Here is a 12,766-nt window from a genome sequence, read left to right on the forward strand (position 1 = left end):
ATGGTACAAACCTGAGGGCAGTGACTGATACACCTGAGGGCTGTGCTGCTATGGCAGGAGGTTTGGATTAGATGATGTCCAGATTTCCCTTCCAACCCTAATGATTCTGTGATTCTTAAGCTCCACAGTTACAGTCCACATTATTACTGGTATTATTGTTATTATTACCACTCTTTCCTTTATTATCTGATCCATTTTTGTTTCAAAGGAAAGGCCAATACGACGGTGGGCCTTAACATATGACTTTGGATAATATAATGCCTCAATGTTCATGCTGAAAAGAAAACACTAATGCAGAGAAAACAAAGTTGTTTGCCCTTTGTTACCCCTTGGTCATGAATTACTGATGTGGGGCATAGCCCATGGTACTGGAGAGGGACATATGTCCAGTATAATTACTCACTGTCCCCACATTTGATGTCGGATTTACAGACAGGAAATGTGTTCATATAAGCCAAATTCCCTGTGTATGATACATGGAAGACACGTTTGTAGATTATTAAATACAAATAAGTTCATATATCTTTAAAACTTATGATGGCTTATTCATGTGCATACTCAGTGCCTCCTTTCATAAACAAAGTGCATGACTCTGGATAGATTTTATTGGCCAAACACAAAATGGCAATTTAAGTGAACTGACTGAAAATGTGGACATAAGAACAAAGTGACAAATGATCTTTTTTGAATACTGGCTGCCTTTTGCTGTGTTCCAAACTAAGCACTTTCAGTCAATGCCGTGAAAAATCTTGAACTGTTCTGGATCAAAATGAGTAACAAGTCTACAGACTTTCAAAAGATACTGTTCTGCCTTTTGCTTTTCTTCTAAATCACTGAAAGATACTCTCTTACAAGACCTTGAAATAAAGTCCTCATGCCTTTTTATGCCACACCACAGAAAGTGGCACTGTAGCCTTTCTTTGCAGTGCTCTGCCAGTGTAATTCAAGTTTCATGGGTAATTAATTCTCCACGCCAACAAGTCCCTGAACTGCATGTTATAATACTAGCTGCATAGAAACAACTAAAGATGCAAGTTCTTTTATTCCTTGAAAGGTGATTGCAAACTATGTATTTCTGCTCCTGTGGGGGAAAAAAATTATTTGGATTCTTCTGGTTTCATTTATTTACTAACTGCAATTTGGTTATCATAGGTATCTTCTATAAGAAAAATATACTGTAAAATTCCCATATAGAAGTTAGATCAGCACTTGTTTATTTGTCTAGAAAAAAAAAGCATTTTGCAGTACCATCTTGATTTCTTAACACAAAAAAATACAGTTTGCTTCCCCATGTTACTTTGAAAAGTTCTTTTTTAGCATTTCTTCTATTTTTGTCTGTTTCTTAAGACAAATTGCAGTATCTGCAGGGGCATTTACATGCTACCAGCCAGTATCTGACAAAAACACTGCAGCCTTGTCTTCCCTATTAACCATGTATTTTGACAATTTTCTTTACTTCATCTCCTTCTAGGACTGGGAAACAGGCTGTAAAAGGACTAGTTGTCAAAGAACACCTTTTAATAAAGATTTACCATACGCAAAACTGAAAGATGAGCAACAAAATATGGCATTACTGTGCTCTTGTATAAGAACCATTCAATGAAACTTAGAAAATTAATTTTATATGTATAAATATGTCCTGATATTTTCCTTTATCCATCAAGAATAAAAATGTTAGAGCAGGAAGAGAAACTTTCATACTCTTATTTCTAGCAAAGACTTGCCTAAGGTGCCTCAAACATGCTAGAGGAAAGGAATTTTTTAAATACTAATACAGACCAGACAGGTTGAAATGAAGAATACTCGTTAATGTCCATTTGGATTAGCATAAATTTTATTAGTGCTGAGGTGTAATTGTCAGGAGCTTGCAGTTTTGTATGGTGGGGGATATTCAAACACATTGGTGCCAATGTTTGCTCAGTGCAGTCAAGATGACTGCACCTTTTGGGTCAACATTGTCTGAAAAAGTTTGCTGTACAACTGAGGTAAGAAACTAAACATTGAGCCTCACTTCATATAGCCATTCGTGCTTTGTGATGTGAGTCAAAGTTTCGCTATTTAAAGATCAGACATCTAGAGACATCGTATTTCTGCTTTTGCACCAAGAGCATGTATCTGGTGTGTGTCAGAAGAAAGCTGACTTCCCTGGTAACCCCGGTCTTTGGGGCTCTTGTCAGATTTTATGTGACTTAAGAGCATATACATGGAAATTGAACTATTTTTAAAAGCCCATGCAGGCTAAGTACAGACTTCCAGTTATTTATCTGAATGTTGTGTAATCACTAAAATGGCATTTGCTGTTCAATGGCGATCCTCTGTATTGACTTTGCAGTGCTGTAATGTTAGCGGAAGGCTGGAGTGTTGGTTGGTGCAGAGACAATGAAAGACAAGATTTCTCTGCCACAGACACTTGGTTTTTCCTTTTAAAGACGTTCACACTCTTCTGGTGTAATTACAGCCTGCCAGAGTGAGGAGCATGAAACTGTTTAGCTTGCGAAGCTTAAAATAAAAGGTGTATGTGGAAACAAGAACATGATCCTTTTTCTAGCAGTCCAGCACCAAGTCCCATCCCCTCCCTCTGCTGTGGCTTCTTCCCCTGAAATTTAGAGCATCTCCCTATTAACGCATTTTTAGGTGAGTGATTGGAGGCCCCTTTTTGTCTTCTGTGTCGCTCTCATTATTTCTGTTTATTAATCTGTTTGTGGCTCATGTTGCATGTCTGAAGTCTCAGGTGTGGGCGCACAGATCTCGTGATTTATGCTCCAGTCTAATTATGTAAGGCGCACCCCAGTTCCCATGCGGTGTTCCCCTTGGGCAAACTTCTTGATTGTTCTTGGGCTTGGGTGGTTTTGTGAGGTTTTTTTTAATTGACCAATATCACCGTGCTTTTATCCAGAGTCCCAGAATAAAACCAGAAGAAATGTATGTGGCAGGTCAATACCCTGGAGGGAACAGGCATGACTCCGTGGTTTCTTTCCCACCCCTTTCCTTTTTGCCCCCAGATATTCCCTCCCTTCCCTTGTGTTACAGACGGGTTTTGCAGAGCTTCAGTCAGTAATGCCAAAAATGTCAAAGTGTAAGTGGCTACCCCTTCCTCTCCAGACCAATCAGTCATTTTCAGTCACTGGTTTAAATGTGCTGCAGCAAAGCCAAGCCTCTGTGCTTGCAGCAGGTCTCACAAAAGCAAGGCTGTTTGACTGACAGGCACGGAGAGGGGGCTCTGATAAGGCGCTGAGACAAGTCTGGAAGCGCAGTATCAAGGACGAGGCCGTGGCAGAGCTGCTGTGCATTATGGATGAGGCGCTCAGCTCTGGCGCTGATTGATTGAGGGACGCTTGTGCTCTTTCACAATGCTGGGTAAGATCATATGGACCGTCATTTAATATGAGCCTTCTTGGCAGTGGGAAGATGACTTTTCACACAGTGATCCCATGCAGATTGCAAATGACAGCCATGCTCTCCCCTCTGCTTTTTAAGGGTTTAGTCTCTCATGCAGGTGGGTTAACCTAAAACAGCGTCAGTGCTTGCCAGGTGTGACATGCTGGAATTAATGCTTGTTCTCAGAATCTCACTATAAATCTGACTATAAATATTGGGAAAGCACCTGTCTGATGATGTGAGATACATGTTCTTTATCCCTAGCAGCCAAGGTGCCATCCAACCCCTGCATAGGTATGATATTAAATTAAGCAGGGGAGTCATGGAGAATGCAATTTTTTTCTACTCTTTTCTTTCAGGACAGAGAAAGAAGCTGTAAGAAACAGTTCTGGAGACTTTGAAGCACAGCCACAGTACTGAGGTCTCTGACAAACCTTCTGCTTTCTCCTTCTCCCAGGGCTCCTCCTACAGATGTTCTGAACACGTCTGCATCCCAGCAATTTTTTACTGCGCCCAGGTACTGAATGTAAGGAACCAAGCTGCATAAAAAGAAGCGTGGGGTGTAGAAGGAGCACTGTGGGGAATTTACCAGAAGTCATGTCTATACAAAATACAGGCATGACTTCAAGCAAAAATTATTTGAGAGAGTATAGTTGCAGAATGACCGAGTTTATTCTTAGAAAATGACAGAATAAAGCTCTCATTCAACAATATAGCTTATAATCATGTTAAATGGTATGTGTCAGGCTTGACTTCCCTAAGTGCCATCCTTTCAATGTATGACTGGAAGTTTATTTATTGCTTGAACAGAATCTCTCTTCCTCTCTACAGGTCTTGAAAACTAAAGTTCAGGAACTTCTGGGTCAGTCTTTTCATTGAAATACTGGAACTACTATGAAGCCTTCTTGGTTTGCACTCATGTTGGCAGTGCTCAGTACTGAAATGCTAACAAGTCGCTGTTCCACCATCAAGTCCCCGAGGTTCAGAGGACGTGTGCAGCAGGAGCGAAAGAATATCAGACCAAATATCATCCTTGTACTCACAGATGATCAAGATGTGGAGCTAGGTGAGAAATAATTGTTGTTTGCTACTACATTTTGTCATGTGTCTTTCAGTAGTTTATGCCAAGCAGAAAAGAAATTTAAATTCAGGGACGTTGATGGTCCTGGAATAGTATCAGAATGTGGGGCAAGTTTGGAAAATGAGTTAACAGTATTATTTAATGGCATTCATCACATTTAATTATAGACTTTAGGATATATATGCTTATCAAAATCCACCATACAAAGCTTTAATCAGCACAACAAAATTATTTAATAATGCATGCAAGGACATATGTGTAAAAAACTTGCATCAAAAGCCTTTTTTCACTCTATGACTTTTTGTAGCATTCAGAAATTGGAGTCTTATGAGGCCAGCATTTCCCTCAGCCCTGTATAGGTGTCTGTATCTCCACATATTTGTGACAGGGATGTGGATACTTATCCACAAAGACAAACTGGTCTAGTTTCAGGATTTAGTAATCTTAATATTTGTATGAATTACTGAAGTGTTTAAAATCCATCTGCTTTAAGTACTATGCTGTATGTATAAAAACATGGTAGTTTTGCTTTCATAAGTATACTAAATATCTGAGCACATACCAGTCAGTGATTTTCACATATTTTTCTTAGGGTGGAAAAAGTTAAAACACTTAGATGATGTTCCAGGAGGCCTTTGAATGTTTTCCATTAAGTAAGTTAGAAAGATATTAATGGTAGTTATGCATATAACTGATTTTTTGGTTCACTGCCCAAAATGAAAAATCAAGGAGAGAAAGAGAATCATTTTAGGTTACCCCCAAGCAAATATTTTGGGTTGTGAGATCAAAAAGGTGAAAAAATGGCAAATTAAGTTGAAATGAAATCTTGCATTCTTTGGTTGGTTTTTTTTTTTTGTTTTTTTTTTTTTATGAGAGACATATTTTTAATAGAAGTATAGTGAATTTCTAGACAAAACGCCATAAGATGTTGAAAAATAAAAAATGCCTCATTCCAGAAAACTTCATTTGTTCTAAAATCACATAACTTCAGACAGAAGATTGTAGACAAAATATGTTCTGTATCTAAAAGCAGTTCTTTGGTTGCTAGCATTTTTTCATTTGCCATGATACAATAATAATTTCATAGTCCTTCAGGGTTCTGAGAAGATAATTAATAAACTATATTTCATGACTGAGGGTTGCTGCTTTTATGCAGCAGAGCTCCAGACACAGGCCTTTATATCTGAGCAATTCTTATATTTTTTTTTATTATTTATTTTCACTCTTTCAAACCTCTGCTCTGTTTAGCCGTGCTGCATATTGAATAGCTGTTCCCAGTTCTATTTTTGGTCTAAAATACAGCTCTTACGATGGGAGTGCATTTCATCTTGGTGTTGTTCTGAAAAATTTTGTTAAAAGGGTCAAGTCAAGTTTTCCTTTTTGTGGTCTGAAAGATCGTACTCTCTCCTCTGGGCACTCAGGGCACTGGGGAAGGTAGGTCAGCAGACGTAGATCTCTGAACACAGCATTACCAACTTGCTGTCCTCAGTCTTGTGAGAAGGTTTGTGAGTGGTGGAAAAGGAGGAAGGATGTGGCGAGTCACTTTGTTCATCCTGCGGAGCTCTTCTCTTTGAAAGCTGCTCTGAATGCTCACAGGGCACTCTGGCTCCTATTAGCAGGCAGCTGAGCAATAGCCTGGGTGTGTGTGCATTCCCACTGCCTTGAATGAACACACAGGTTTCCCCTTTTCATAGATCATTTCACAGGAAACAGCATTCAGCCCCAAGATTTACTGTACTGCATTATTCGCACTTCTGCTAATAAATCATTCTGCTTATTTGAAAAATAAAGCCAAACTGTTTTCCATGTGTGAATTTTCCTCTTGCTCTTCATTGATTCCTGAGAAAAGTCTTAAATTTCTCAAAGGTCAGTGGGAAGTAACACTTTCTGCCACAAACAGAATTAAACTTAGGCATTGGTATCCAAAAATCACAAGACTGAAAGTCACTGAATATGGATTATTTGCAATTGTATTCCCAGCACGAACATTTCTGAAAGCTATTCTAAATGAATGCTTTAACATAAAAGCATATAAGGTGCATTATAGACTTCAATAGGGAAGGATTTGTCTCCAGAGCTTGTATAATCATTGAACCACAATATTCATCTGGCTGAGTGCAACTGATATATAGAGGAGTCATCCAAAATAAAATTTGCAAGAGGCAGGGAGTTTGCATTTAGTTAGTGCTCAAGCCATAGAGGTATGCATATCTTCCTATTGATCTGCACCATCTCCCTGAGTTTTGCATTTTGAGAGCAAAGAAATTCAGCAGAGTTGCTGTCTCATTCACTTTATTAGATAAAACCAACAAATTGCCCCACAACTTCAGTCACTTCCTATCTATGCAAGGAGAAAGGATATTCTAGATCAGCTGGTGGATTGCACCTTTAGCTGTGTGAAGCAGCCTGGCCCACAGCTCTTGAAGAAACTCAGCAAATACTTGGTATTTTACTGCTTAAATTGTGCCACTGTGCACTGTCTTTACCCTACCAAGATCCTGAGGGTGGAGGACTCTGTCCAATGAAGGGGCATCTTGCTCAAGGCAAAGCTCCAGCTCCCAGAGCCCAGAACTTCTTCCCTCCTGCAGACAACATGCTGTGGCTCTTCAGGGCAGTGGCCCAGCTCCCACTGGGGTCAGGCCCATATCCTCTTTAGGCCAACATTCTGCTTGCTTTTTGGTCTCTTCCCCTGTCCTCCCAATTCTCTGTTATGTGCACACGTCAGTACCTCCAAATATGGCACCCGGATCACTCTTATAGTCCTCACTGTAAAACATATCTTGCATAATGTCAGAAAGGAGTAAAAACTAATCAGTATCTTGGTATTACAGTGGGTTTGACCCTTTTTTACAGCCAAATGCACCACCCAGTGAAATCTATATAAACCAGCTACTGAATAGAGCACTGGCTAAAGAGATCACAGCATCATCTAAATACATCACATCAGGCATAATTTGCCTGGTGTGCTTTCCATCTTCCCTAGAACTAGAGCACTAAAAAGCATAAGCCAAAACAATGGGGATGTGTGCTGAGATCTGAAAAAGTCCATTACATTCCTGGGGCCTTGCATACAACCCCTATAAAGACAGGGTAGCTCCTAGATGTCCCTTTGTAGAGATGCCCACCTGTGATGAAAATCCATAACAACTTTAAAGACCCGATACCTTGGTTGCCAAACATATTTCTTGAGGCGTGAGAGTAGACTGAGAAGTGACACTGAACTTCTTGTCTGACAAAACTCACTAACTTTTGTGTCCAATGTGGCCATTCCCAGTTATCCTGTTGCCCTCAGGTGCTCCCCAACCGGTCATGTAGAGCGTGAGTGTCCTGCTGACAGACAGTGTGCCCTGAAGACTGTGGGCCAGATGGTAAAAAACACAAGCTGTGAGGAGAGCCACAGACAGCAAAGGATTATAACTTATATCAGCAAGTTTTATCTCCTGCTTGTGTTTTGTTTTCCAAATGAGGAAGTCTCACCTGCTTTGAAGTGCCTGTTCCAGAATTTCCAGAGGGCCTCAATCTATTATCAGTGTCAGTAAGTGCATACCTGGAGGGAAAACTTAGTCATAAACAGCATGTTTGCAAGAGCAGAGGGCTGACCAGCTGGAGGAATGAGGAAGCACTCTAACAGCTACTCATTTATAATACATGGAGGCAGGAAAGTGCAGATCAGCTCTGCTGCAGTTACTGTGCATTAGGGTACCTGAATAGCCCACTTTTGTCCAAGCACCTCCATGCACTTTACAGCTGAGTTCTCAGGAAAAAACTGTGACTTTTCAAAAGTGGAAGAGCTCTGGTGAAAACAAAACAAAACAAAACAAAAACTAAAAAGTCAGCCTGAGGTCCAAGATAAAAGCATGTAGAATGAGGATGATTTCTCATTTGTCTTTTACTTAACAATTCAGTGAAATGCTCCGACTCATGTAAATGGAGACCTTTTGTGTTCAGGGACCTCTCAGTTACTCTTCTTCTTTTCTATATCCCTAAGCACATGGGGTTCAGGAAAGCACAAATGCAGATATTCTGCATTTAGAAAATAAGGGCTATGAAAGACAAAGAGTCCAAAGGTGACTTTCCTACACAGTATTAAATGTATCATTAAGGACAGAGACCCTGGCATTTAAAATGAAATGTTGAAGACCCCACTGCCCCTTCCCTTTGTTTAACAATTTTTTTACACAAAAGTCTTCATATTCAGCACTGACTCGTTGGCCCAAAACCAAAACAGATCATTCTTAACTTTAACTAAAAGATAATTATTAAGATTTTACTGCTAACATCTAAAGTTGAGTCTCCTTGGAAGTTTTATGGTTTTACAGGCAGGTTTGCAATTGCTTTAGAACGTTTTTAATTGATTTTTAAGCAACATAAAACCATCAAGAAAAATTCTTGTTGTATCAGAGGAACCAACAGATTTAAACGTAAAGGACAGTCAACTGTGCAAAAACCAAAGAAAAAAAAGGGAAATAAAATTCCATAAATCTTTTTCTACCACCAACATTGTGCAAGTACTGCAATTCACAGACTTGTTTCCTAGGCACATACTGACATATCCACAGTTCACCTCCAACCTTCAATCTCTGCTCTGTTGAATAACATAAAGAACAAACTTTGACAGCTGTCAGCAAATACTGACAGACTCTATCCAGGGCTGCTCAGCCTTTCTGCAATCAGAAATCTGTAAGCCCTGCCTGTCTCACCTTGCAGTTCATGAAGATGCTTTGAAGGATGCAAAAAATGTCTTTGTTCTTTAAACAGTATCAATGCAATTTCTTGAGAAAGGCACTGCATTTTGCATACATTTTTACATGATACATTATTTTGAGCACAGTGCTTTAGTATCAGAATCAGACATGCTGATCTTGTGTCCACAGAAACTTTCCATTAGAAAAATTGCTACTGAATTCTCTCCTTACTTCTTCTGTCTCTCACTCCCTCCTTTACTCCCTTCCTCTCTCTATTTCTCTCTTTCTTCTGTCATCTCATAAAATGGAAAGAGTATTAACATTTTCATTGGTGATCTCAGTATTTTATGTATTTTACTAGCATATTGACTAATAAATCAGGCTGTATAGCATATTGCTCTTCTACAGCTGCATTTGAAAAACTATTGACCTCTAAATTTGTTACAGCTTTGACACTATTTCTAGATTAGTCCATATTTTAACTTTGTTTTGAAGTCTTAGGAAAAAATTAATTCCATCTTTCTGGAATCCTTAAAAGTATTTTTGTTGGTATAGTAAAAATGTGGTGTTTTCTCCTAAAATTAACAAAGCTGCAGAGTGAAGCACACTGATGTTCAGAGGCAAGGTAATCACCGACACTTTATTTTTATCAGCATAATAACAGCCAATATATTCAAACTGTCTTTTACAGCACAGTGGTGATCAGTACCTCTTATTGCAGGGTCCTTGCAAGTGATGAATAAAACCAGGAGGATTATGGAGAATGGAGGGGCCTCTTTCATCAATGCCTTTGTGACCACCCCCATGTGCTGCCCATCTCGCTCCTCCATGCTGACTGGGAAGTATGTGCACAACCACAACATCTACACCAACAATGAAAACTGCTCTTCCCCCTCATGGCAGGCTACTCACGAGCCTCGCACCTTCGCTGTGTACCTCAATAACACTGGGTACAGAACAGGTAAGAGACAAAGCAAATTCTTCCTTTAACGTGAAGATGGCATATTCAGCAATTGCTTTTAAGTCACTGCCTGAAATGATTGGCTGTTCTTGGCTGTGGTGGAGTTCATTTTCTGCCTAGTAGATGCTGTAGTCTTGTGTTTTGGATTTAGCATGAGAATAATCTTGATAAGACAACAAAGTTTTTAGTTGCTGCTAAGTAGCACATATTCTAAGTCAGAACTTTTTAGTGTCTCATGCCCTGACACCAAGAAAGCTGGAAGGGCACAAGAATTTGGGAGGGGACACAGCTGATCTAAACCAGCCAGTGGGATATTCCATACCATAAGGCATCAGCCTCAGTACACAAACTGGGGAAAAATTGGCTAGAGGATGCTGCTTAGAAACTGGTTGGATATTGGTAAATGAGGAATGAACAATTCTATTGTGTATTACTTGGGGGTTTGGGAGTTTTTTGTGGGGTTTATTTCTCTCTCTTCGTTTTTTGTTTCCTACTATTATTATTATTATTATTATTATTATTATTATTATTATTATTATTATTATTATTACTACATTTAATTTAAATTGCTAAACTGTTCTTTTCTCAAGCTGTGGATTTTACCTTATTTCCTTTTCTCCTCCTCATCCCATTGTGGGGAGTGAGAGAGCCACTGAGTGGTACTTAGATGCTGACTGGGGTTAAACCACAAGAGGAGCAACTGTTGTCCCAACCTGGCTGTGCAGGGCAGAGTTTGAATACTATGGAGAGGGAGGGTAGTACTGCCTGCGGTTCCACATCTGCAGTAGCAGCCAGGTGAAGAAACCCACTGGTAGTGAAGCAGCATATTTTCACATTTGGATGTCCCAGGTGGGAAATAAGCTGTTGGGCAGTTACACCTACAGTGAAAGAGGTGCATTTTAGTGGCATTGTGGGTCTGAACTGGCAGTTCCAGGCGTGATTATGGTCAGTATTACGTCCTGCTTGTGGACAGCTGCTAGCAGTTATGGAAGGAGATGTCAGGGCCAGGCTGGGAACTGGTGCCAAGGACCTCACAGGAGTGGAGGGACTGTCATGGGAGCAAAACAAGGTGAATAGTATAATTTAACCTTTGCCGTGGGGTGATATTTCATTTGCATTTTCTGAAAAGGAGTAGAAACCTACCTTTAAAGGATTGTTCTTCTGAGAACCAATAAGATTTGATAGTTTTCTTGTAAATTCCTGGTGGTTTTCCATAGTCAGGAGATCCCTTTCCTGTCTACAAAGAGCTCTTCTTATTCCTCTCGTCTGTGCTTCAGCTTGATGTAAAACTCAATTCATTTCTGCATCACCTATGCCCAAAGATTGAAGCTGTAGACACGTTAGGCTCCAGCCTGGCTTCCCCTCCTCAAGGTACCGCAGTTGTGTGAGGTCGTCAGAGTGCAATTTGTCCAGAAGTGTCATTCAGCTACAAAGAGTCCCCTTTAGAGAGCAAGGAGCACAGATCTCCTGCCAGCTGCCTTCCTTACAATGTAACTGGCAGCAAAGAAACTTGTTTCTATCGGCGGCTTAGGCACAAGAAGGGATTGCTTTCAAAATACAGAGCTGGCAAATGTCTCCATGCTGTCTGCTAGTCCTAAATCTCTTAAAGCTGCTACATCCAATGCCTCGAGTTTATCTGCCTCTGTGCTATCTTTTGTTCACCACACAGACAGTTCACTCTTTTTAATTCTGTCTCTGTATCTCTAGCTCTGGAGAACTTCTGCTTCCTGGATTGAAAACAAAACCAGACATATCCTTAACTTTTTTGGGCTTGGTGTTGGCTCTGACATATGAGCTGAATGGTACTTCAGTCTCTATTAAGCTGGTCTCAGTGAAGTTGCCATCTGAGTACAGCATGCTAAGCCTGGGTAGGGGTCAGCATCAAGGCTTTGGAGGAGAAAAGGAAGGAAGAGTGAATTGACCATCACTGTTAGAAAAGGTGCTGAATTTGACCTCAAATATAAGCTTTATCTCATGGCTTACATCTCAGAAATCCTTTCTGCTTGATGTATGGCTGCTTCGTGTGGGACCTGGCTTTAGTGTTCTTAAAAAAATCAGTATCCTATTGGTTTGTCATCTACGCTTTGCACATCTAAATGTTTCACAGATAAACAGGACAGCTCTGTCACTAGCCCTTTCTGCCCCTCTGAGGGTAAACACAGCTTTGAGCATATCTCCTGCACTGCCTTGTGTTAGGAAGACATGTGGAGATGCTTACTAAATGCAGACTTGACCCTATTACATAGAAAGGGAAAAGGGGTCAAAAGGAGAGGAACTGGAAAAAAGTACTTTTTCAAAGGCAGGCAAACAGATCAGTCCTAAAACTGTCAGGATAGGTGAGTTTTAACAAAGGGCAGAAAAGAGTAGAAAAGGGAAACAAATGGAAATATCTGCATGAATCTTCAATTCTAACAGAGGTACATTGTTCAATCCTACAATACTATGGCTGCAAAGATTTATCTTTTTATTCCTTGTAAGATGAGGCTACCTTCTAATTAAGCCGCAATTATTTTTTGAGGTGGTAGCTTAATTAACAGCAGATCTTATAATACATTTCTCAAGGATAGTGTTGCCTTATTAAAAAGTCACCAAAAGTCTGCTAGCCAAGTAATAATCTACACTTCACAGCTAGAAAGTTGAGTAAAATTATAATGACTCAAA

The 12,766-nt window shown here is 39.9% G+C and overlaps 1 protein-coding gene across 13 annotated transcripts in view; it reads left to right on the forward strand.

The window, feature by feature from the left end:
- Positions 1–12,766, forward strand: part of SULF1 (sulfatase 1) — a 128,636-nt gene that overhangs the window by 60,805 nt on the left and 55,065 nt on the right. For 8 of the 13 annotated variants that reach the window (XM_063170025.1, XM_063170018.1, XM_063170011.1 and 5 more), the window contains 3 exons: positions 3,738–3,895; positions 4,210–4,444; positions 9,866–10,105. In XM_063170025.1, the coding sequence (XP_063026095.1) occupies positions 4,273–4,444; positions 9,866–10,105 (412 nt within the window). In that variant the 5' untranslated portion in view covers positions 3,738–3,895; positions 4,210–4,272. Of the gene's footprint in view, positions 1–3,737; positions 3,905–4,209; positions 4,445–9,865; positions 10,106–12,766 lie in introns of all 13 variants that reach the window. The other 5 variants (XM_063170059.1, XM_063170085.1, XM_063170076.1 and 2 more) reach the window with 4 other exon arrangements.

This window comes from Melospiza melodia, chromosome 1 (genome assembly GCF_035770615.1).
Source record: "Melospiza melodia melodia isolate bMelMel2 chromosome 1, bMelMel2.pri, whole genome shotgun sequence".
Classification (NCBI taxonomy): domain Eukaryota; kingdom Metazoa; phylum Chordata; class Aves; order Passeriformes; family Passerellidae; genus Melospiza; species Melospiza melodia.